The sequence below is a fragment of the Melozone crissalis genome, unplaced genomic scaffold, assembly GCF_028551555.1.
Source record: "Melozone crissalis strain CALT ecotype California unplaced genomic scaffold, PUWL_Pcris_2 ptg000063l_1, whole genome shotgun sequence".
Lineage (NCBI taxonomy): Eukaryota > Metazoa > Chordata > Aves > Passeriformes > Passerellidae > Melozone > Melozone crissalis.
The window spans coordinates 10,289,580-10,311,206 of NW_026535841.1; the positions used below are offsets into that span (position 1 = coordinate 10,289,580).

General features: G+C 49.5%; 1 protein-coding gene across 2 annotated transcripts in view; it reads left to right on the forward strand.

Moving 5' to 3' along the window:
• TTC28 (tetratricopeptide repeat domain 28) overlaps positions 1–21,627 on the forward strand; it is a 75,503-nt gene that overhangs the window by 43,863 nt on the left and 10,013 nt on the right. For both annotated transcript variants that reach the window (XM_054288589.1, XM_054288590.1), the window contains exons 5-15: positions 2,308–2,815; positions 5,415–6,756; positions 7,081–7,604; positions 9,148–9,257; positions 9,415–9,544; positions 9,920–10,138; positions 12,062–12,227; positions 14,841–14,981; positions 18,395–18,539; positions 19,417–19,596; positions 20,579–21,299. In XM_054288589.1, coding sequence (XP_054144564.1) covers positions 2,308–2,815; positions 5,415–6,756; positions 7,081–7,604; positions 9,148–9,257; positions 9,415–9,544; positions 9,920–10,138; positions 12,062–12,227; positions 14,841–14,981; positions 18,395–18,539; positions 19,417–19,596; positions 20,579–21,299 — 4,186 coding nt within the window. The remainder of the gene's footprint in view (positions 1–2,307; positions 2,816–5,414; positions 6,757–7,080; positions 7,605–9,147; positions 9,258–9,414; positions 9,545–9,919; positions 10,139–12,061; positions 12,228–14,840; positions 14,982–18,394; positions 18,540–19,416; positions 19,597–20,578; positions 21,300–21,627) is intronic.

A 21,627-nucleotide genomic window follows, 5' to 3' on the forward strand; every position in this document is an offset into this window, starting at 1 on the left:
CTGATGGGTAACCTGCTGAGGATTCCTGCTGCACAAACAGCCCCAGCCTGGGGAAGCCAGGAGTGCCACAGGCTGCCCTCATGCTGACTCCCAGAGGACTGAGAAGGGCTGTTCTCAGGTCAGGTAACAGTGGAAGCTGGTGCAGAATAAAACATGAGGACCATTGGAATGAAGGACACATCAGAGGTGGCCTTCCTGCCTTGTCTGTGTGTCTGGGTGAGCCACAAAAAACAGCCTCAGCTTTGTAATCAAGTTGTGCTATTTTTCATCAGTTCTTCACCCTTTATTTTCTATTTCTCTTTTTGTCTCCTTCAACTTACTTTTCTTTTCTGCTTCACTAGTCCTCCTGCCACATCCTTGTTTAGATAATCCAGCCCTGGGCACTCAAGCATGTCAGCCAAGTGTTTTTGCATGCTCGGAGAATGGTTGCCAAGCTTGTACCCTTCATTCTAGGTCTTTAATGTGAGCCTGGGCATGCTCTTGGGCTAAGGGATTAGGAGCCCTAAGAATAAACATTTCCAGCCTCACAAATTTCAATTCCTATCATCTGCTTCCCATTCTAGGAGACATCCTAAAGATTTCTTCCCATGTGCGGGATGCGCAGTCCCTGCTTCTGTCAAGTTTCTCTTGTGCACACACAATCTGAGATCTGCTGCTTTCCATTTATGCCTCTTTTCCCCAGCCATAGCCCATTAACATCATCTGAGTCTCTGCCTGATGGCTCTTGGCCAGAGCTCATCTCTTCAGCGATCTGCACGCATGGATGTCCACTTTTTTTTATTTTAGCAGCCCCAGGAGACACCAGATTTCACTGACTCCTTGTTTTCCAGAAAGGCATTTCTATTCTCTTCCCAGCAATAACAGGAGTTCTGTTGCTGGTGGTGGCCAGTCCTGCAGAATTTCTGAACTATCAGGCTGGATCAGTTCTCACAGCCTTGTACAGGGTTTTTCTTAGCCCAGGGAGTGCTGCTGCCTTGTTCCACAGCAGTGGGCATGATGCTTCCTTTTAGGATGAAGGGAGCTCTGATGCATCTTGAGGCCTGTAATGGGCCCCACTTTGGTCTGGGTCTGTAAAAGATGGCTGCATGTATCTGGTTTTTTCCCTTTTCTTCCTTACTTAGATTGCAAGTGACTCAACACTCTGTATATATTAAGCTTCATGAAGATTTGTGTAAAAATGGAGTCCAATTCAGAGCAATAATTTTTGTGTTGGTTTTGTAGCAGCCTCCAAATAGGCCCCCACAAACTCTCTAAGAGCTCTCCCTCACATTGTCAGCCAAGAATTTATGTCACTGTGCTGCTGAAGAGCCTGTCCAGGGCCAGACCACCCCAGTTCTGCAGCCAGTGTGACCAGCATGGAGCAGAACCCAGTCCCAGCTCTGCCTGTGGCCACACCAACAGCAGCTGCTCTGCTCTGGCTGCACTGAGGAGGAGCTGGGGCCGCTGCCAGGACTGCCCAGGAGCTGTGAGTGGCAGCCCTTGGCCAGCTGCTGCCCTCACCCTGACAGCTCCTTTTGGGAGGTTTGGAACTGGGTCACAGCTGGGCAGCAAAGGAGATGCACATGCAGGAACTGCAGAGGAGTGGGGGTCAGCACTGGGGTGAGCAGCCTTGCTGAGGCAGCAGTGTGTGAGGAGCACATCCCTGCCCTTGGCTCCTTGCCCTGCTGACTGGTTGGGAGCTCTGGCTCTGCCAGGTGGAAGGCAGGTCTGCATCCTGGGAGATGCAGAGGCCAAAAGAATCTGATTCTCAGATAATTTCTCTTATTAAATACAGCTGTTTCTTGGTGGTAGGAACTTGGGTTTTCACAGCACTATATTTAGGTAAGGTGTGCCTAAGGGACAGAGGATCCAGCTACTGAAATGCTGTTGTCTTTTCTGCATTCCCAAGGTTGTGTGGGGCTCAGGACCCTGATGCTGCACAATAAGAGCTGTGCTCTTTGGAGCATGGTGTGCTTGGTGAAGCAGAGGTATGGAAAGATGTTGGTAACTACAACAATCACTCTGTCTCCTCAGTAGTCTCTGCATCTTTGCAGTGCTGTCCTTCCCCTCTGCCAGGTACAAACACACACTGCACACATCAAAGAAAGAAGTAGTCCAACCCACATCCTCCTGAGGCAACCCCATCCCTTCCTGCTGCCTCCACAGAAGCTGCCCTGAGCAGTTTAGAGCTGCAGGGAGCAGGTTTTCTAGTTGGTAGTCACATTCTTTCACCAGAATGGCCTCTCATGGTTTTGATATCTAGGACTGGGGCCATCTGACTTGTTGCCATGAGTGCTTGTACTTACATGGTCTCCCTTTCCCCTGCAGGCAGCATCCTCAGCACTGAGCAGCCTGGGCCACGTGTACACAGCCATCGGGGACTACCCCAACGCCCTGGCCAGCCACAAGCAGTGTGTGCTCCTCGCCAAGCAGTCCAAGGATGAGCTCTCCGAGGCGCGGGAGCTGGGCAACATGGGAGCAGTGTACATCGCCATGGGGGACTTTGAGAACGCAGTGCAGTGCCACGAGCAGCACCTGAAGATCGCCAAGGAGCTGGGCAACAAGAGGGAGGAGGCTCGAGCCTACAGCAACCTGGGCAGTGCTTACCACTACCGCAGGAACTTTGACAAGGCCATGTCCTACCACAACTACGTGCTGGAGCTGGCCCAGGAGCTGGCTGAGAAGGCCATTGAGATGAGAGCTTATGCTGGCCTGGGCCATGCAGCTCGATGTATGCAAGACCTGGAGAGGGCTAAGCAGTACCATGAAGAGCAGTTGCACATTGCTGAGAGCCTGCAGGACCGAGCTGCTGAAGGCAGAGCCTCCTCCAATCTAGGTAAGGTCCTGACACAGAACAGAATTTGTCATGGGATGCTGAGAGCTGCTGCTAAGATAGCCAAGATCTGCTGTGTGCTCTCTTCTTTGTCACCCCAGTTTCACCAGGCTGCCTTAATAAATTAAACAGGCCCTTGGCAGATTGTGTGCTGCTGTACTGTATTCCGTGTTCAATTATTAAATTCCTTAGAAAAACACTAGAAAGCACAAACTCACAGCAAAAGGGAAATGAAAAGATAAAATGCATTTGAGGAGCTCTTCAGGAGTTAGGAATAAATGTAATTCTTGCACTAATGCAAGAAGTGATGTGACTTGTTACCTGGCCATTTCTTTGGGAGCTTGTCATCACGATATGTTGATATATTGCTGCCTTGTCAGTTGAGAGACACGTGGATCAAATCAGTTTACTAAGTTTGTTTTCCAAATATACTCATTGAAATACTAGGGTGTAGGAGTCTTGCATTCTCCTAAGGAGCAGCATTGGCAGGCTGGGAGAGGCTGAGTTCCATTCAAGTGAAGCCTAATTTCTCCTGCTGCCTCACAGCACCAGATGTGGGAGTTACCAAGGATGCATTTCCATCTCTGCCATGGCTGTGGCAGTTGTGCTGCCAGTTTTCCAGCTGTTTTTTGGGATGTGTTCTCAGTTGGCTGAGAACAGCAAAGCAGGGCTGGTGCTGGGATATCAAAATAAGTGTTTGTTGGCAGCCCCTGAATCCCAGCCCTTGCAGGCTGCCCCACGCTGTAAATCAGCTCCTGTTTCTGCTTGGCAGTTGGCACTTGGTTCATTTGTAGATGCTAATTGTACTCTGATGTTATCAACAGCAGGTAATTGAAAAGAGCTTGATGAATTACTTAATTTCTCTTAGTAGCTGAGTCTTCAGGAGCTGAATGAAGAAGATAAGGGGAACTGCAGAAAACAAAACAATCACAGCTTTTTAATTAGTGTTGCAAATCTCCTCCTTTACACAAATTGAGGCGGATCCGTGGGGCAGAATAGGTTTGTGATGCAAAAATGCTTGTGGGCAGCTTAGCGTGAGAGAGCAGTGAGCATGAGCAAGGCTTCTGTTAATGTGACGGCACCCAGCAGGCAGGAGGGCTGGGAGAGGAGACCTTGCATGAGCAGCAAAGCACAAACCACACTCCCCATCTCTTCTCCAGTGTGGGACCTTGTCTTGGGGACCCTGTGGCTGCAGTCCTGGGGAGACCCAGAGATGTGAGAGATGGACTGCTGCAGCAGAGAATGTTTCTCAGTGTTGGATTTTAGCCTAAATATAACTTTGAGTTGGTATGCTGACTCAGCCACTCCACACTTTGTGTTAGAATAGTTCTCGGAGCGCGGGGTCTCACGTTTCAGCTGTTATTTGGCTGTATTTTTTGTCTTCTCTGTCACAGTTAAGTTATACTGGAGAAAGGGAACATGCAGTTCTTGTTGAGACACCCTATTATTGTTGTTTAAAATGCATCCAGTACCAATCAAAAAGTCAAGTTTTAATTGTCTCTTTCATCTAATCCACATGCAAAACAAAACCTCATCAAAATAACCCTGCTGACAGGCAAAAAAATGTATCTAAATGTGTGTTTCTAGGCCAGAATGTTAGAGTTGGCCTCTCTGCTGAAGCAACAGACATTTTCTGTTGCATTTCCCTAATGCAGATGGAAAGCACCCTTTAGTGTGTGATCCAGTGTTAAGCAGGGCAGACATGGAGTGTAACAGAGCCCAGCTGCTGCAGTGTTCTGCAGGGAGATGCTCTGCACTCTGGGATGAGGTGAGCAGGAGGTGATGGACTGAGGATGAGGCACAAGCTATCAACCTTTCAAAAGACGTGGAGTTTAACCAGAAGTTTCAGGTTCTTAACCTTTGCAAAGCATCTGGTATTTCCAAACACTCAGGCTCCATGTGGAGACCAGGCTTTCCAGCCTCTGCAGTTTTAAGGGTTCTCACTATGATGAAGAGAAGACAGTTCACATTATTAATAGAACACAATTTAAAGTCTCTTGGTGCTGCTTCTTTCCAGCTCGAAGAGAACTTCTGTGCCTCTTTTCATGTGCTCATCATGTTGCCCAAAGATGCCAGATATTTTCTCTTGAAGCTTCTGGAATTAATGTCAAAAAACATTTGCAGGGCCTCCTTCAGTGGCTCCCAAACCCCCAGGCTTGTTCACAGGTGTTTGCAAAGTAGCCACAGGCATTATTAGCACAGAGTTTAATTGAAGTGTAGGTGGTATCATCAGCAGAATCAGAGCTCCTGTTCCCATGTCTCATAACAAATGCAGGATGATTCAACTGAAATTGAAAAGCATCTGCAAGTGCTGTCTCACTGAATGTGTTGAGTCTGAGCTCTGGAGCTACCAGGTATCACTTCTGGAAATAAACAGTGATTTTATAGGGCCAGACTGTCTGGTTGTTGTGGTGAATGGGTGCTTTTGTATAACATGAAACCTAAACCTTCCCTGCGCTTTCCCTGTTAGAAGCAAGGAGGCAGAAGGGCTGAACAAACAGCAGGGAAGGGGCCAGGCTGCAGGCAGCCCTGGCGTGCAGGGTGCTGCAGAGGTTTCGTACAGGGCCCTGTGTTTGTTGAGCTGGTTTCTGCTGTTTTCCAGGAATCATTCACCAGATGAAGGGTGACTACGACACGGCTCTGCGGCTGCACAAGACACACCTGTCCATAGCGCAGGAGCTGAGCGATTACGCGGCCCAGGGCCGGGCCTACGGCAACATGGGCAACGCCTACAACGCGCTGGGCATGTACGACCAGGCCGTCAAGTACCACCGGCAGGAGCTGCAGATCTCCATGGAAGTCAACGACCGAGCTTCTCAGGCATCCACACACGGCAACCTGGCTGTGGCTTATCAGGCTCTGGGGGCCCATGACCGCGCTCTGCAGCACTACCAGAATCATCTCAACATCGCCCGGGAGCTGCGGGACATCCAGAGCGAGGCACGAGCCCTCAGCAATTTGGGCAACTTCCACTGCACACGGGGAGAGTTTGTGCAGGCGGCTCCCTACTATGAGCAGTACCTGCACCTGTCCCCAGAGCTGCAGGACATGGAAGGAGAGGGGAAGGTTTGCCACAACCTTGGTTATGCCCATTATTGCCTCGGGAACTATGAGGAAGCTGTTAAGTACTACGAGCAGGATCTTGCCCTAGCAAAGGATCTTCATGACAAGCTGAGCCAAGCCAAAGCCTATTGCAACCTGGGCCTGGCCTTCAAAGCCTTGATGGACTTCAACAAAGCAGAGGAGTGTCAAAAGTACCTGCTGTCCCTGGCACAGTCTCTGAACAATTCCCAGGCCAAATTCCGAGCTCTGGGGAACTTGGGGGATATTTTTGTCTGTAAAAAAGATGTACATGGTGCAATAAAATTTTATGAGCAGCAGCTGAGCTTAGCCCATCACGTTAAAGACAGGAGACTGGAAGCCAATGCCTATGCAGCCCTGGGCTCTGCATACAGGATGGTGCAGAAGTGTGACAAGGCTTTGGGTTACCACACGCAGGAGCTGGAGGTGTACCAGGAGCTGGGGGATATGTCGGGTGAATGCAGAGCACATGGTCACCTCGCTGCAGTGTACATGTCACTTGGGAAGTACACCATGGCCTTCAAGTGCTACGAAGAGCAGCTGGAGCTGGGGCAGAAGTTGAAGGACCCCAGCATCGAAGCCCAGGTCTACGGTAACATGGGCATTACCAAGATGAACATGAATGTCATGGAGGAAGCCATTGGCTACTTTGAGCAGCAGCTGGCCACGCTGCAGCAGCTCAGCGGGAACGAATCCGTACTGGATCGGGGCCGAGCCTATGGGAACCTGGGAGATTGTTATGAGGCTCTGGGAGATTTTGAGGAAGCTATAAAGTATTATGAACAGTACCTGTCTGTGGCTCAAAGCTTGAACCGTATGCAAGATCAGGCCAAGGCCTACCGAGGCTTGGGCAGTGGGCACAGGTAAGGAGCTGCACGTGTGTTCTGGTGTCAGGGAAGTACAAGTGCAATCAGTGCAGTGTGGTGCTGATGGGGTGTGTCTGAGGGCCTCACACACACACACACACATAGCGTGATGTGACACAGGAGTGAGTTAGAGTCCTGTGGATGCTGAGGACTCTGCTGACAGCTCAAATTGTGAAGTACTCAGAGAGGAGGAGGAGGTTGATTCAAAAGTGCTGGGGACGTCTACTGGGGGAAAGCCCCTGGCCTCCAGGGGATATGGCAAAACACCTTCTTTCAAGGAAATACCGACAAAATAAACACTGCTGTTTTCTTCCCTTGTAGGGCCATGGGAAGTTTACAGCAAGCTCTGGTGTGCTTTGAGAAGAGGCTCGTAGTGGCACACGAGCTGGGGGAGGCATTTAACAAAGCCCAGGCTTACGGGGAGCTGGGGAGCCTACACAGCCAGCTGGGCAACTACGAGCAAGCCATCTCATGCCTGGAGAGGCAGCTGAACATCGCCCGGGAGATGAAGGACCGAGCCCTGGAGAGCGACGCCGCCTGTGGCCTGGGCGGGGTCTACCAGCAGATGGGCGAGTACGAGACAGCCCTGCAGTACCACCAGCTGGACCTGCAGATCGCCGAGGAGACCAAGAACCCCGCGGGGCAGGGCCGTGCCTACGGCAACCTGGGCCTCACCTACGAGTCCCTGGGCACCTACGAGAGGGCCGTGGTGTATCAGGAGCAGCACCTCAGCATCGCGGCGCAGATGAACGACCTCGTGGCCAAAACCGTGTCCTACAGCAGCCTGGGGAGGACTCATCATGCTTTACAGAACTACTCCCAGGCTGTGATGTACCTGCAGGAAGGTGAGAGGATGAGTTGCACAATAGAGAATGTAGGGTCAGAAGGGTGGAAGGGAGATCTGAAGACAGGGAGAGGTGAGGTACTGTAAGCATGGCTCAAAAAGGATGTGTTTGACAGTGGCCTTTGATCACTTCTGGAAATAAACAGACGTGCAGAAGCTCTTGCAGACATCCACAGCCACTGCTGAGCATCTGTGAGTAGCTGTCTGTGGAGCTGTTGCAGCCAGTGTGCTATCTCAGGTGGAGCCTTCTTCGTGTCCTCTAGACAAAGCATGATATATGCCTTCCTCAGGGCATGAATCTAGACTGCACCTAGCAGAGTCTCTTTGTAAAGCTTATTTGTGCCTGAAGGTGTAAACCTTCTCTATAAATGGCATTGCATACCAGGATCTGGCTCTGGGAAAATCTCAGAGGATTCTGATGAATCTCTCTGATCCTGAAAGGTCTGTTAGGATAGATTTATGCCTTGCTCTTCTAACATGTTCACCTAGGAGTGAGACAAAGTGGATGAGTTCCCCTAAAGTCTGAGTGAAAACAAGTGCTGTTGATAGAAAGGTGAGAGAAATTCAGCCTGAGGTGTCCAGGAGCTGTCTGCCACTGCTGAGTGCTGGGTCAGTGCTGGCCTGGGAGCTGTGCTGCTGCAAGGGGTGCAGCATGCAGGCAGCAGCTGATCAGACTGTGGGCTCTGATGCAGCAGATGAGCTGGAGTGTATGAAGCTGGAGGCCGAAGGATGTATTACATCAGTTAGTTTGGTTTTCTTGAAACTGACCTTGGCAGGATTCCAGTATGCTGTTGGAAGGGGAGAAACGAAACACAGCTCCTTCTCCTGGTGTGCTGCAGAATTCCTGCATAGCCTGGGAGTGCTAGCTGCTGCTGAGCTGCGTGGTGACAGCCAGGGCCCTGCTCACCAGGCTGGGGGAAACCAGAGGTGCCTCAGAGGAGGTGTCCCTGTTGTCAGCAGGGTCCACCAAGGCTGAGGTTTGGAGTGTGTGGAAGCGGGGACAGCACAGAAAGTGCTGCTGGAAGTGAAGTGAGCTCCAGGTCGTTCAGGCCAGCCCCTGCCCTGTGCTCAGCGCATAAACCATGCAGAGCCTGCCAGAGGGCTGGGGAGAGCTGATGGGAAACAAGTCAGGAATGTGGCAAGAGGTGTCTTTTCTGGCACTGTTTGACAGCTCAGTGTGATTTTGTTTCTCTGTATGGCTTTTAGGGTTTAAAAGTTGAACTTTCTGATAGGGGCTTACTGAGTGTGTCTCAGGGGCTGGTGCCTTAACCTCACTTAGGGAGGGCTCAATCCATGGAATTGTCTGTCACCTCTCGTGCTGGTGCTGATGTGAGGGCTGGCAGCAGCTGCCCAGCACTGGTACTGCCCCTCTGGTCACCCTGATGCTGTCCCTGCCCTGCTCGCCACCCCACCACTGGTGCTGCCCTGCTTTCTGTCCCAGTGCTGGCAGCTCCACAGCTGTCTCTACCTGCACAGAAACCCCCTGGAACTGAGACCACAGCCCCTTCTCCCCTCTGGCACTTTCTCACTCTGATTCTTTCCAGGACTGAGGCTGGCAGAGCAGCTGGGTCGCAGAGAAGATGAAGCCAAAATCCGTCATGGCCTCGGCCTCTCCCTGTGGGCGAGCGGGAACCTGGAGGAGTCCCAGCATCAGGTAGGCCATGGTCTGCTCCGTGTGCTTCCTGTTCTCTGGGAAGAAAATGTCCAGGGAGGCTGTGAGGCTGAGCTCCCCATCCTGAGGGGGTGGCTGCTGGCCCTGGCAGGGCTGTGTAGGTCCATGAGGAGGTGACTGTGGCTGTTTTCCCTCCCAGCTGTACCGTGCCTCCGCGCTGTTTGAGACCATCCGCCACGAGGTGCAGCTGAGCACTGACTACAAGCTGTCCCTCTTTGACCTGCAGACATCCTCCTATCAGGCCCTGCAGCGAGTTCTTGTCAGCCTGGGTAAGAGATGCCTTCAGATGCTGAGGCTGAATTTGTGGGGTGGCAGTTCCTGATGTGTCCTTTGCTCCACAGCTGTCCAACAGCACAGCATTTCTGTTCAGGACAGCAATATAGGTTTCTCTCTTTGGGTTTGGGGCACCTTTGGTTCCTTTTCTTTCCTTCCCCCATTGATTTGCCTTTCTGTGGTTCATTGTGTTATTGCCTGCAGCAAATATATTCTGTGAGACCGTGTTCCAGTGCAGAGACTGCTCTTTTGGGAAATAAGTGGCACTGCTTCCCTAGGCTGGGATCGGGATAGCAGCTGTCCCTGTTCCGTGAATGTGGCACTTCAGAGCACACCTGTGTCAGGTGTGAGAGATGGCTTTGTCTTTTCAGGTCACCATGATGAGGCACTGGCAGTAGCAGAGAGAGGACGAACAAGAGCTTTTGCTGACCTGCTCGTGGAACGTCAGACAGGGCAGCAGGACTCAGATCCCTACTCTCCTGTGACCCTTGACCAGGTCCTGGAGACTGTGAATGGCCAGAGGGGACTTGTTCTCTACTACTCACTGGCTGCAGGTTATCTGTACAGCTGGCTGCTGGCTCCTGGGGCAGGTGAGATCCTTTTTGGACACAAGAGCCTGGGAATAGGGAGGAGAGGAATGAATTTGGGACCAGAGTGAATGTAGGAGGGAATCATTTCCATCTAGTACCTTAAAGCTGAATAGACTAAAAGCTACGGCATAGCCACAGCAGTAATGACTCAGAAGTGCTTATTCAGGACTTTGATGTTCACCTGGAGATGGAAATGTTTAATATTTTCATTTTTCAAACCTCCAATCTGTCTATATTTCCCACAGGGCAGAACAGAAGAGTAATGAAATTCCAAGTGTGTTGGCTCAATGAGAATCTTCTCTGCTTAAGAATCCCTACTTTAATTATAGTTCTGTGCTTTATTCTTCCAAAAGCTTTTGAGGTTTATTCACTGAAGTGGATTGCAGAAAACAGAAGGGCATCCCCACTTCCTGATATGCCATTGAGCTGCCTGATCCTCACATGAATGTGGAAACACTTATCACAGAGGAGCAAGGAGGATTAATTTGAAGAGGATTGCTTTTTGCAGACAGCTGTTATTCATTATCTAATAAAGTGATGACTGTAAATTTTAACAAGTTCTTTCTGGATATAATTTAATAATTGCCGTCCTTCATCATGACAAAGCTAGGGAGATAAAAAGCACTATTTAGACTGCATGAAAAATGCTTCAGAAAGGGAAGGAAGCACTAACACATGCCTGATTTAGATGGGATGACAGTGGTTGGAAGAAACACTTTCTGGGAGTGTTTTGCAGTGTCTGAGTGAAGATGGGATTGTCCTGCTCTGCATCCAGTCACTAATTGGCTCTTCAGGGCTGTAGTTTGCACAATAAAATGCCAATAATTCTATAGTATCACTATCAGGCTGAGCGTATTAAAATTACATGGATCAAGTGTAGGATTTGCCGCTGGGCATCATGATCAATCTCCTCCTTGCCCAGAGTGAGTCTTGGAGAAAAGCAGTGTTTGAGTCCATGGTTTGTGACTGCCTCTTTGAAGGTTCTGTCAGGTGATGGGAAGGGTACAGGCTGTGTGTTTTGCTCAGGAAACTTTGTTGGGAGCCCTTCAGTAGTGACTCTGGTCCAGCCATGGTGACCTGTTCTTGTTCACTGACAGAGGGAGCAGCTGCAGTGGCAGCCCAGGGTCCTCACTGTCCCACTGATGTGGGACCCTCAGAACCTCTTGGCTGTTGCTGTGTTTGCTGCTGTGGCTGCAGGAGGAGTTGCTTTATTCTTTGTTCCTCTGCTCTTCTCTGACTGTGTGTAATAATTGATGCTGCTAAGGCATCCAGAGCAGCCTTTTACTGTTGATCACAGGCTGCAGAATTAATTATCTCAGGAAGAATAGACCAGTCTGAAAGCAGGAAGGTTTTATCTGCAGTAGCAGTGGAATTCTCAGCAAAACAGGAAGTGGCCTTTATCTGGTTTACCCATTGTGAAATGCTATCTTTTAATAATTCACTGTGCTTTAATCCATCTTCTTTCCTTTTATAGAGTGAAATCACTGTGTGTGATGTGAGGAGATTCTGCTTTAGTAACAACACTCTTGTTCAGCCTTGTGTGTTCAGTTAATTTTCTCAGAGGCTATTAATAGGTATTTTTCATGTGCATCAATTGAAATGTGAATTACTCTAGTAGGGGCTTGTATGGAAGATCTGGTTTATAATTTATATGAGTGCTGCAGTAGCAAAGGCATTCTGAGCATCTCGTAAAAGCTCTCCTCTGCCTTTGTGCCTTTGAGCCATTATCTGCAAAGTACAAACCCAGATTTTAAAAACAAGGCTGGAAATGCTGGAGAAGTTCAGGGGAGACCTGGCATAGAACACTTTGCCCCATTTTTGCTGGAAATGCCAAATGCTTGGGGCTGTGCCATCTTCTTAGACAGCTGCTGGCAGCACTGTTGTAGCCCTGCAGAAATAACTCCTGGTTCTGGTGCCTTGCAGGAATTCTGAAATTCCATGAGTATTATCTGGGTGACAGCCTGACAGAAAATGCTGGGGACTTCCATGAAGTCAACAGCGTGGCCCTGCAGACACTGACAAACTCAGCACTGGAGCAGCACATCTCCAGCGTGAGGGAGGCTCTGGGGGTGGATTCCTACTACACCAGGTGAGTTGGGATCAGGGGTTCTGAATTTATAACATTTTGGGATGAGCTAATTGACTGAGAAGTCTGAGAACTGAGAGTCAGAGAAGGGGCAAATTTTCAGTGCAGCAACAAAAAAAAAAAAAAAGCTTTGTTTTTGTAACCGTGATTATTTTCCTTCCAAACAACTCCATGCACATGCAAATAACATCCAAACCCACAGGGTGTGTGATCAATCTGTGGACTGGATGAGGAGGCAGGTGCCATGTCTGACTGCATATGGACAGATTTCATCCTGCTTAATTTCCAGTGTAATTAATTCTCTTTCAATGATTTGTTTTGAAAAACTGCAAATACCATAAAAATTCTAGCCACTCCCCAATGTGACTTGTGGCTATAGCTGAGTGAATAATTTAGAACCCACATGATGATTGTTGAGTCTTACCCTGCAGACATGCAGATACACAAGATCCATAACTGAAATCTGCAGTTGGGCCTCATGCAGCAGTTTTGCACATACAGTTTTTAGTTTCCTTAACTGTTTGTCACCACAGATTCTCCTCCTGGCAAAGGCAGTCCTTCAGTCTTCAGGTTCTGGGATGAGTTTTTAATTTGCAGGGATGTCAGCTTCTTCCTCACCTTGTGGTAGTGGTATGTTTTTTGGTTTAGGATTCTGGGTTTAATGCTTGTGTCCAAGATCCTTGGACCAGTGTGGTACAATCATAGGCAGACATTCTTTCCCCATGTCAAAATCATGTGCAGGGGATCAAGCAAACAAATCTTGGCTGTTCCACGTGGGTGAGCATCACTTTCTACTTTGAAACCTCTTTCCCTCAGCCCTGCTGATTCCACAGCCCCCCAGCAGAAGCTGCCAGGCTCAGTCCCAGCCCCAGGCTCTGCCCAGCAGGGTGTGAATCTGCACAGCACATGGGAAGGAGCTTGACTGCTCAGTCCTGGCTTGCTGGAGGGCTCTGGGGTTCAGGTTGAAGAGTTTGTGTGTCCACACTGCTGTGAGCAGGGTCAGAGGTAGTGCTGAGTCTCCAGAGCATGGCTTCACACTTTCTGGAGGGGAAGGGATGCACAGGATGTTCAGTTCCACACTGCAGCCTTCAGGTTCTGCTAGAAAGGCTTCTTTTCAGCTGGTCTAATTAATCCTTAAAGTAATGCATTCTTGCAAAAAAAAAGAAGTGTAAGGAATTTTAAAATCTGCTTGAACTTGTGTCAGAACAGACTCCACTCTCTTTAGGGAGAGCATGTGACCTGCTCTCTTGGGTTCATGAACTCAAGATTTTTGCCTCTTTAAGGAGCTGTGAGTGTTACTCCAAACTGTGCCAGGACTCAGAGCTGAGCATGCCTCAACTGGAGGAAAAATGTGCAGGGAGAAAGCTGTTGACAACATTTTCTTCTTCCTTTTTCCCCCTTCTGTTGGATTTTTTTTAACCCCCGTCTGTGGTTCAGCTGTCCCCATTTCAGTGTTCATGAAGTGATTGGCTTTTGTCAGGACTTACCAGGTTATAAATCATATTGACCAGGAAGTTCACTCACAAGAGATCCATGATCCATACAGCAGCAGAGATGCAGCTCTGGTTGCCTGCACAAGTACAGGTTGTGTGTTCATTAATTTCATTTAATTCTGTGCTCTTTATTGGGAAACATGCCCTTGAGGAGAGGCTTCAAGCTGTCAGGAACCCAAAAAAGAAGCAGAAATGGGATGCAAGGAGGCTTCATCAGTAGCATCCTAAGTTTATCCTAAATGTACAAATTCCAAGGTTTGTGATGTGCCATTGTTGTGGTTTAGGAATGGGACTCCCCAGTTTGGTTCTCCCACTGAGACTCCCCAAACCCCAATACTGCTTGATTGCTTTTTCCCCCTGTCTCCCTCCTGGTGGCTGGAGAAGAGAATTGGAGGCACAAAAGATGAAGATCGTGGGTTGAGATAAGAACAATTTATTGGAAACAGGAATGAGACAAGGAAACAAGCAGTAACAGCAACAATATTAACAACAAAAGCGTACAAAACAGAGAGAATGATTGACATGCAGAATGCTCACTGAGCCCAACCCAGCCCACCATGAACACCCCAACTGCACTGAGAAAATTCAGATATTAATGTCAGGAGACTGGGAATTCAGAATTGTTGGGTTGTTTCTCTCTATTGCTGCTGCACTTGGGGCAATGATAGAGAAAATCTTTGTGTGCTTTCCCTCTTTGTGTAACAGGAGTGGCAGCACAGCTCCCTCTGCTATGTGAAGGAAGTATGTGGAGCTGTGGAGATTTGGAAAGGATGTGCTCACACGTGTTCTTAGGCAGATAAGGGTTGAGCTGGTGTTTCCTGCAGACTCAGCTTTTCACTGTTGTGCTGGAGCTTTAGAAATCCCTGCCTGCAGTGCACAAAAGGGTCCTGCACTCCCACCTGTGTGTGCCACTCACTAAACATTGAGGAATCCCAGAAGAGGAGGAAATGGGGCTGGTATTGTCTTATATGCCTGACAAAAGGCAAGCCAGGGAAGATTTGGCATTAATGTTTGGTTAAGCTTCTGTTTGAAAAACATTTTTGCTCAGACTGGCCAAGCATTTGTCATCAAGCTGTTGCTCCTTCTTGCATCAGTGACCCTTCATCTCACTGATTCCCCCCAGAGCCTGTGCTAGCAGCGAGACAGAGAGTGAGGCTGGGGATATCATGGACCAGCAGTTTGAGGAGATGAATAACAAGCTGAACTCGATGACTGATCCAACTGGCTTCCTGAGGATGGTCAGCAGGAACAACCTATTGAACAGGTGAGAATGCAGCACTGCTGTGGGGATCAGCAAGCAGGAGATGTCTGGGTGATGGGCTTCTCTCCAAACTGCAAGTTTAGGTGCAGCCAGTGCTCGAGGGCAGAGCCAGCAAGGACTGGTCCCCGTTGTAACTGATGACTGTCCAGAGGAAAAGCTGTTCTGAACTTGCTCTTCTCCTGGCCAAGGGCTGATTTTGAGACTCCAAGCAATTGTTTTGTTCCTGCTGTGTGTGAGATGCAGAGCCTGGAGCTCTCTCCTGCACATTTGTTACAGAAATACATGTTTCTGTTGTTCTCAAGTGTTGTACCAATTAGGTGGGAATATGCTGCATTTCCAGAGTTACAGGATTGTACTAGCTGCAAATCTCCACTCATTTTCTGCCTCTTAAACCTTGTTCTCAGCCTTTCACATGACTGTGCTGATTAGGGCTTAAGGCAACCATTTGGAAAGAAAATTGAGGACAGAATTTTTCCAGTGTGGCTGCGTGATGCAACCCAGGGTTTCTGACTGGATCTGTGCTCGATTGTGGTTTATGAGCACAGGACACCCTAGGCTTTTCTCAGCTGAAAAAGAAAATGTGATCAGCCTGGAGTGTTGTGAGCCACCACTGGAGCTTGTGAACTGTTACAGCATCCCCACAGAACTGGGAGCTGCCTGCTGGCACCAGCAACTGGCCTGGTTTTCTTTTCAGAATCCACAAGCATTTTTGTTCAAGCTGCTGCACTGATGAAGGACTATGAGTACTTGCTAGTTTTGGATTACACAGGCAGATCCCCAGAATTGCTGAGATGTTTTGCTATTTTATCAGCCTTAGAAAGAGAGGAGATTGTCCTTCTGATTACAGGGGAAAGTTGGATATGATTCTGTTCCAGGGAATGCTAATCTTCAGGAACACTGCAGTGGCCAACCATGCCACATCTGTCTTTCTGCTTCACAGGAGCCACATGCATTACTTTGAATCCAGACCTAGGAGCTTAGCTCAGGTGTCTTGTCAAGTCAGTAGTTTGCAGCTCTTAGGAGCAACCCAGGGATGGGGCATCTTGGGTATTTAACTAAAAGCACCCCCAGAAGAGAAGCAGGGGAAGCATTAGAAGCAATCGTGTCTGTGATGTTCTTGCAATGAGCACTGAGGTGAAAAAATAAGGAGACACTGCTGGATGGCCTCCCTGCCTGCCCCTCTCCTTCTGCCTGTGCAGGGAGACCTGGGGATGGAGCTAACACTGCCACATCTGTTTGCAGCTGGCTTGCTGAGCCCTGAATTCAGGGTAGATGCTTTTATGCAGAGAATAGTATACTTATGGATCCTTGAAATGATCCTCAGGGAGCTCAGATCTGGCTGTTTTCTGGAGCTTCCTGCAGCTTTGTATGTGTCTAGGCCCTGATGTGGATTTAGGGCTGCATCTTTAGGAAGAGTCTCTTTGAGGAAGGATTGATGGATATCCAGCTTCCCAAGGCTGTCAGACCCCTGCAGCACCAGCCTGACTTCCAGCCCTCCCAATGGCCATGGGGAGTATTTAACTTGTTCAAAATCCTAATTAGTGCTAAGGCAGGAGCAGCTCTGTGCTGGTTCTGGGATGAACCCCTCCTTCTGCCTGGGCCCAGCCACTCATCCTCAGCAGGCAGGGCCAGCACCTGTGAGGCTGCTGGGTCACTCTGAGCCTGTTCTCTGAGGCTTTGCTTTGTTCCTGCATCCCCAAGACAAAGGCAGGGAGCAGAGCTCAGCCCTGCCTGTTTGTGCTGTTTCTCTGCTTGCTGCAGGCTGGGCTGCCTGTACAAAGGGTTATAAATCAGCAGCACTGCAGAGTCTGAGCAGAGGCTTCCAAATGAGAGATTTCACTGTTCAGACATCAGGGAATCCTCTGCATTGCAAGAGCAAGGTGCAAATCATCAGTGCACCTTTTGTTGGCTTCTTTGGGGGGAAAGGATGGGCTGGGCAGGGCTCCTGGTCAGCTCCACTTGCCACAAGAGATCTGTCCATCCTCCCCTGTGGATTTGCTCACTCTTTGTGTACACAGACACACACAGAGGCAGGAGATGTGAGAGATTTATGGTGCTTCCTTGGATTGGTTCTCATAAAAAGCAATCTGAGTGGTGAAGAAATAAATCTGGAGCTGCTTGGCTGGGAAACTCAAGATGCAGGAGGGCTTTGCTGATGGGAGCAATGAAGCCCCAATTCCCTGCAGTAAATGAGAGTATAACAATGGCTGAACGTGGGCTGTGGGGCTGGCAAGTACTGCCTGATGGCAACAAGCCACTCAGGGAGGATTGGGGCACAAGGTCCTGGATACCACTGGATATCCCTGCACAGATTTTCTTTCCTGATCTGATGTTAAAATCTGTGCTTCATAAAGCTGAACCCTGCAGTCAGGTGCTGCAGTGAAGTGGGGCAGATGGGTAGGAGGGGTGCAAACAGCACCAAACCTGTGCTGATCCCCTGTTGCACAAATCCCCCAGATGAGTTTCCAGCAGCTCTAGGCAGCAGCAGGAGCAGCATACTCATACTGTCACTGGAATCTCTGGGTTGGAGAGCATGGGCAGTCAGACACCAGGCTTCTCTTGGCATTCTGAGGTTATTCCTGTGTGCCCATAAGATGGAAATTCCTTGTGGGTGGTAAGAGCATTTTTCTCATCAGAGAACTGTAGGTTTTAGGCATGATGTGAGCTGGGTCAGAAGGCTGGTAGCAGCAGCTAAGGGGAGAAAGAGAGGGGAAAATGCAATTTCTGAGTTTGTGTGTTGGTATGTATCAGAAATGGCTGGGGTATGTCCCAGGCCTCCCCACCTTTCCTTTGAGGTCCACCTGCTAAAATGTTTTGGAAAGTTACCCTTTTCATGTAAAATGGTCCCAAGCCAAGGATAACAATTCTGAGGAGCACAGCTGCTGGACTAGTGAGCCCAGAATGGGGCAACTTCATTTCCAGCAGGGCACTTATGACTGCTGATGCCAGGAGATGATGGGCAGGGCTCTGTGGGAGTATCAGAAATGGGCACCTGGTGTTGCTCAGCAGTGGCAGAAATGCAGAATTTTGATGTCTCGTGGTTTGCCTGCTGTCACATTTCCTCTGGCATCACCAGATCAGTTTGTGCAGATCCTCCTGTGGCTGTGGTCAGTTGTCAGTGGGTCTCATGCCTGCCTGCACACAGCTGCTGCCCATAGGTGTGCAGGAGCAGCTGGGAGCAGCACTTGAGGCACTGGAGTGTGGAGAGAAACTCCACACAATGTCATGTGCTGTCTGCAGCTGATTCATCCTGCCATTAGTGTCACTGCTCACTGAGGTGTGAAGCTGAATGGGAGATTCAAGTCCTCCCATGAAGCATCGTAGAGAGCAGAGTGCCCTGGGTGACAGGGTCACTGTCAGAAGTCAGGGCAGCTCAGATTCCTGCAGCTAACCTCTCCCTTGGCTTTTGCCCACAGGAGCTGTCAGAGCATGACCAGCCTGTTCAGCAGTACCATGTCTCCTGTTAAGGATGGAACATCATCACTTCCAAGGAGGCAGACTTCTTTCACCAAGCCCCCCCTCCGTGCTCTCTACGACTTACTGATAGGACCCATGGAAGGAGTAAGGCTTTGCACAGGCACCAAAACCCTCTCACTGTGGGAAAGCAAGAACAGACAGCTTGAGGCTGATTTCTGAATTGTGGTATTTTCACAGAACAGTCTGGGGTGGAAGGGGTCTTAGTGACTACCTAGAGACAGGGATCTACTCCTGCCTTTTTTTTGGTTTTGTGGGCTGCCAGTGTTTAAACTGGAGCAAATCTCAGTGCTTTGAAATTACTCTTTCCTGGAGTGAAAACTAACTGAACTGTTTTTATGATACACTAGATGAATAAATTTCCACAGTTACATAGGACCAGGAGCAGTTGCCACATTTTGTGCCCTGCTGCATGTTCCCTATTGACTGATCTCTCTGCTTCACTTCCGTCCATGAGATGCTTCCTGGTTAGGTCTTTTAGTGACTCTGGGTTGTTGATGATGTCAAGTGTCTGGAAGTGCAGGCCATGGACACAATCTGTCTGTAGATGGTTGGCTCTTCAGAGGAAATGGCTTTTTAGAAATTCAATATCAGAAAGAATATTCTGTGACAAAGGAAAGATGATGACAATACTGACAAAGCATATGTGGTTGGGGTTAGCCAAGATTTCAGGCTGGAGCAGAAGGGGCTGCAGTACCAGGGTGAGGCTGGGCCCCACGTGGGCTGAGGCCGGGGTGATGACCCAGAGCGGACAGGTCAGTGCCCTCAGTGCTCCCTTGTCCCCCTGGAGCTGGCCAGCAGCCCAGCTGCACAGGACGTGCTCATGTGTCACACAGAGCGTGGTTCTGGTGTGGGTGTTTCCAAACTGACACAGGGTCAGAGCAGAGCCTGATGCTTGGGAAATGCAGGCAGGGACACAGGTGCAGTGAAAGGGCCAAACTAATTCTCTGCTCTTTCTTTTCAGGGTTTGATGCATTCCAGTGGGCCTGTGGGCCGCCACCGCCAGCTGGTCCTCGTTCTGGAGGGAGAGCTGTACCTCATTCCCTTTGCTCTGCTCAAGGGCAGCTCCTCCAACGAGTACCTCTATGAGCGCTTCAGCCTCATTGCAGTGCCCTCCATCCAGTCACTGAACCCCAGCTCCAAGGTCTGGCACTGCTTTTGAAACCTCTCCTGGGGGTGCAGGTCCTGGTACATGCTCAGAATGCAGCAGCTCTGTCCTGCTGTGCCAGACACAGCAACAGAAAGCACTGCCAGGCCACCCTGGGTGTGAGGAGCACCCTGAGCACCACAGCTCTGAAGTAGGTCCTGATGTAGTTCCTGTAGCACTCAATCACCCCAGGCATGCCAGGAAGGACAAGGGGATTGGATCATTTGGAGATCCTCCTCTAAAGGATTGCATGTGCTGGGTGTGGAACTACATGGCAGGCTACAGAGATGTAGGTGTCTGAGATCTGTGCTGAGCTTCCTGCCAAGCTGACTGTCCTGTCACATTGCTGGTATGTTCACCTCCATTTTAGCAGCCCGTTGTCTCAGGACACCAAAGCTACGAGGGAAAGCAATTCCCACAGTGAATCTTGCAAAAGTATCTTCATGCTGAGGTTTGGAGCACCATTTCTAATGCCCAGCTCTCTGGGAGAATGCACCAAATCACATTTGCTCTTGCTGGGCAGTGTTTTGTGGCACATCTTGGTTTGCCCTGGGTTAGGCAGAGTCAGTGGGGCAGCAGAAGGGTGTGAATCTTGTCAGCATTACTGCTATTCCATTCAGCAGCACCTGCTGCTGGCAGTGCTGACTCTGATCTTGGAAATACAGGTATGAGGAACACTTAGTGAGTGATTGCAGGTGCTGTTCCAGTAATGTGAGAACCTGGAATCTTCTTTATGTTTTTAGCTCTGCTGCAGCCCTCAAAGGGACCTGGGCTGTATCTGTGATCTGGGGATAGAAGTCTTGACCAGACTCAAACAGAGGTGTTCCTTGGAATAGTTAAACAGAAGAAACTAAAGAAATGCACTTTTCCTGTAATTATGACAACCAGATTTATGTTTAGAGCCAAAGGGAGAGGATATTTTATTTCCAGCATCATAAAAACCAGATCTTTGAACCCCATTTTCTCTTTCTTTGTCTAGTCCCATGTGAGGAAGAATACTCCTGCTTACTCCAGTTCTACCTCAATGGCAGCTGTGATAGGAAATCCCAAGCTCCCTTCAGCAGTTATGGACAGGTGGCTCTGGGGACCTATGCCCTCTGCAGAAGAGGAAGCCTATATGGTGTCTGAGTTACTTGGCTGCCAGCCCTTAGTTGGCAGCTCATCAACAAAAGAGAGAGTCATGAGTGCCCTGACTCAGGCAGAATGTGTCCATTTTGCAACCCACGTCTCCTGGAAACTGGCTGCCTTGGTCCTGACACCCAACACTGATAGCAACCCAGCCAGCAGCAAGAGCTCCTTTGGGAACCCCTACACAATCCCAGAGTCTCTCAGGATGCAGGATGATGCCAGTGATGTGGAGAGCATCTCAGACTGCCCTCCTCTCCAGGAGTTCCTGCTTACAGCGGCTGATGTGCTGGATCTGCGTCTTCCTGTCAAGCTGGTGGTTCTTGGCTCTTACCAAGAGTCCAACAGCAAAGTCACTTCTGATGGAGTCATTGGCTTGACAAGAGCATTCCTGGCTGCTGGGGCTCAGTGTGTCCTTGTGTCCCTCTGGCCCATTCCTGTGGCTGCTTCCAAAATGTTTGTGCACGCCTTCTACTCCTCTCTCTTGAACGGGATGAAAGCCAGCGCAGCCCTGGGAGAAGCAATGAAAACTGTGCAGAGCAGCAAGCAGTTCTCCCACCCGGCCAACTGGGCAGGTAGGAAGTCTTCTTCTGGACAAATAGATGGGTTTCTAACTAGGGAGCTGCCAAACTGTGTAAGCTAAGCAAGGAGCAGTGCTTGTAATTGGGAGCAGTGTGTGCCCTGTGCTTTCCCGGAATTCAGCCCCCGTGTCTCAGACTCTGATTCAGCTGAGTGTGGCTGAATGTCAGTGTCACAGGACTCACCAGCATTTCACTGGGCACAGTAGGTGGGTATAGATTGGGTATAATTAGAAGCAGTTGTGAGGTGAACTGTGTTTCATGACTGGAAAGAAATAAAGTGCAGTACAACAACTCCTTCTCTGTGTTTGAAATCTCCAGGCTC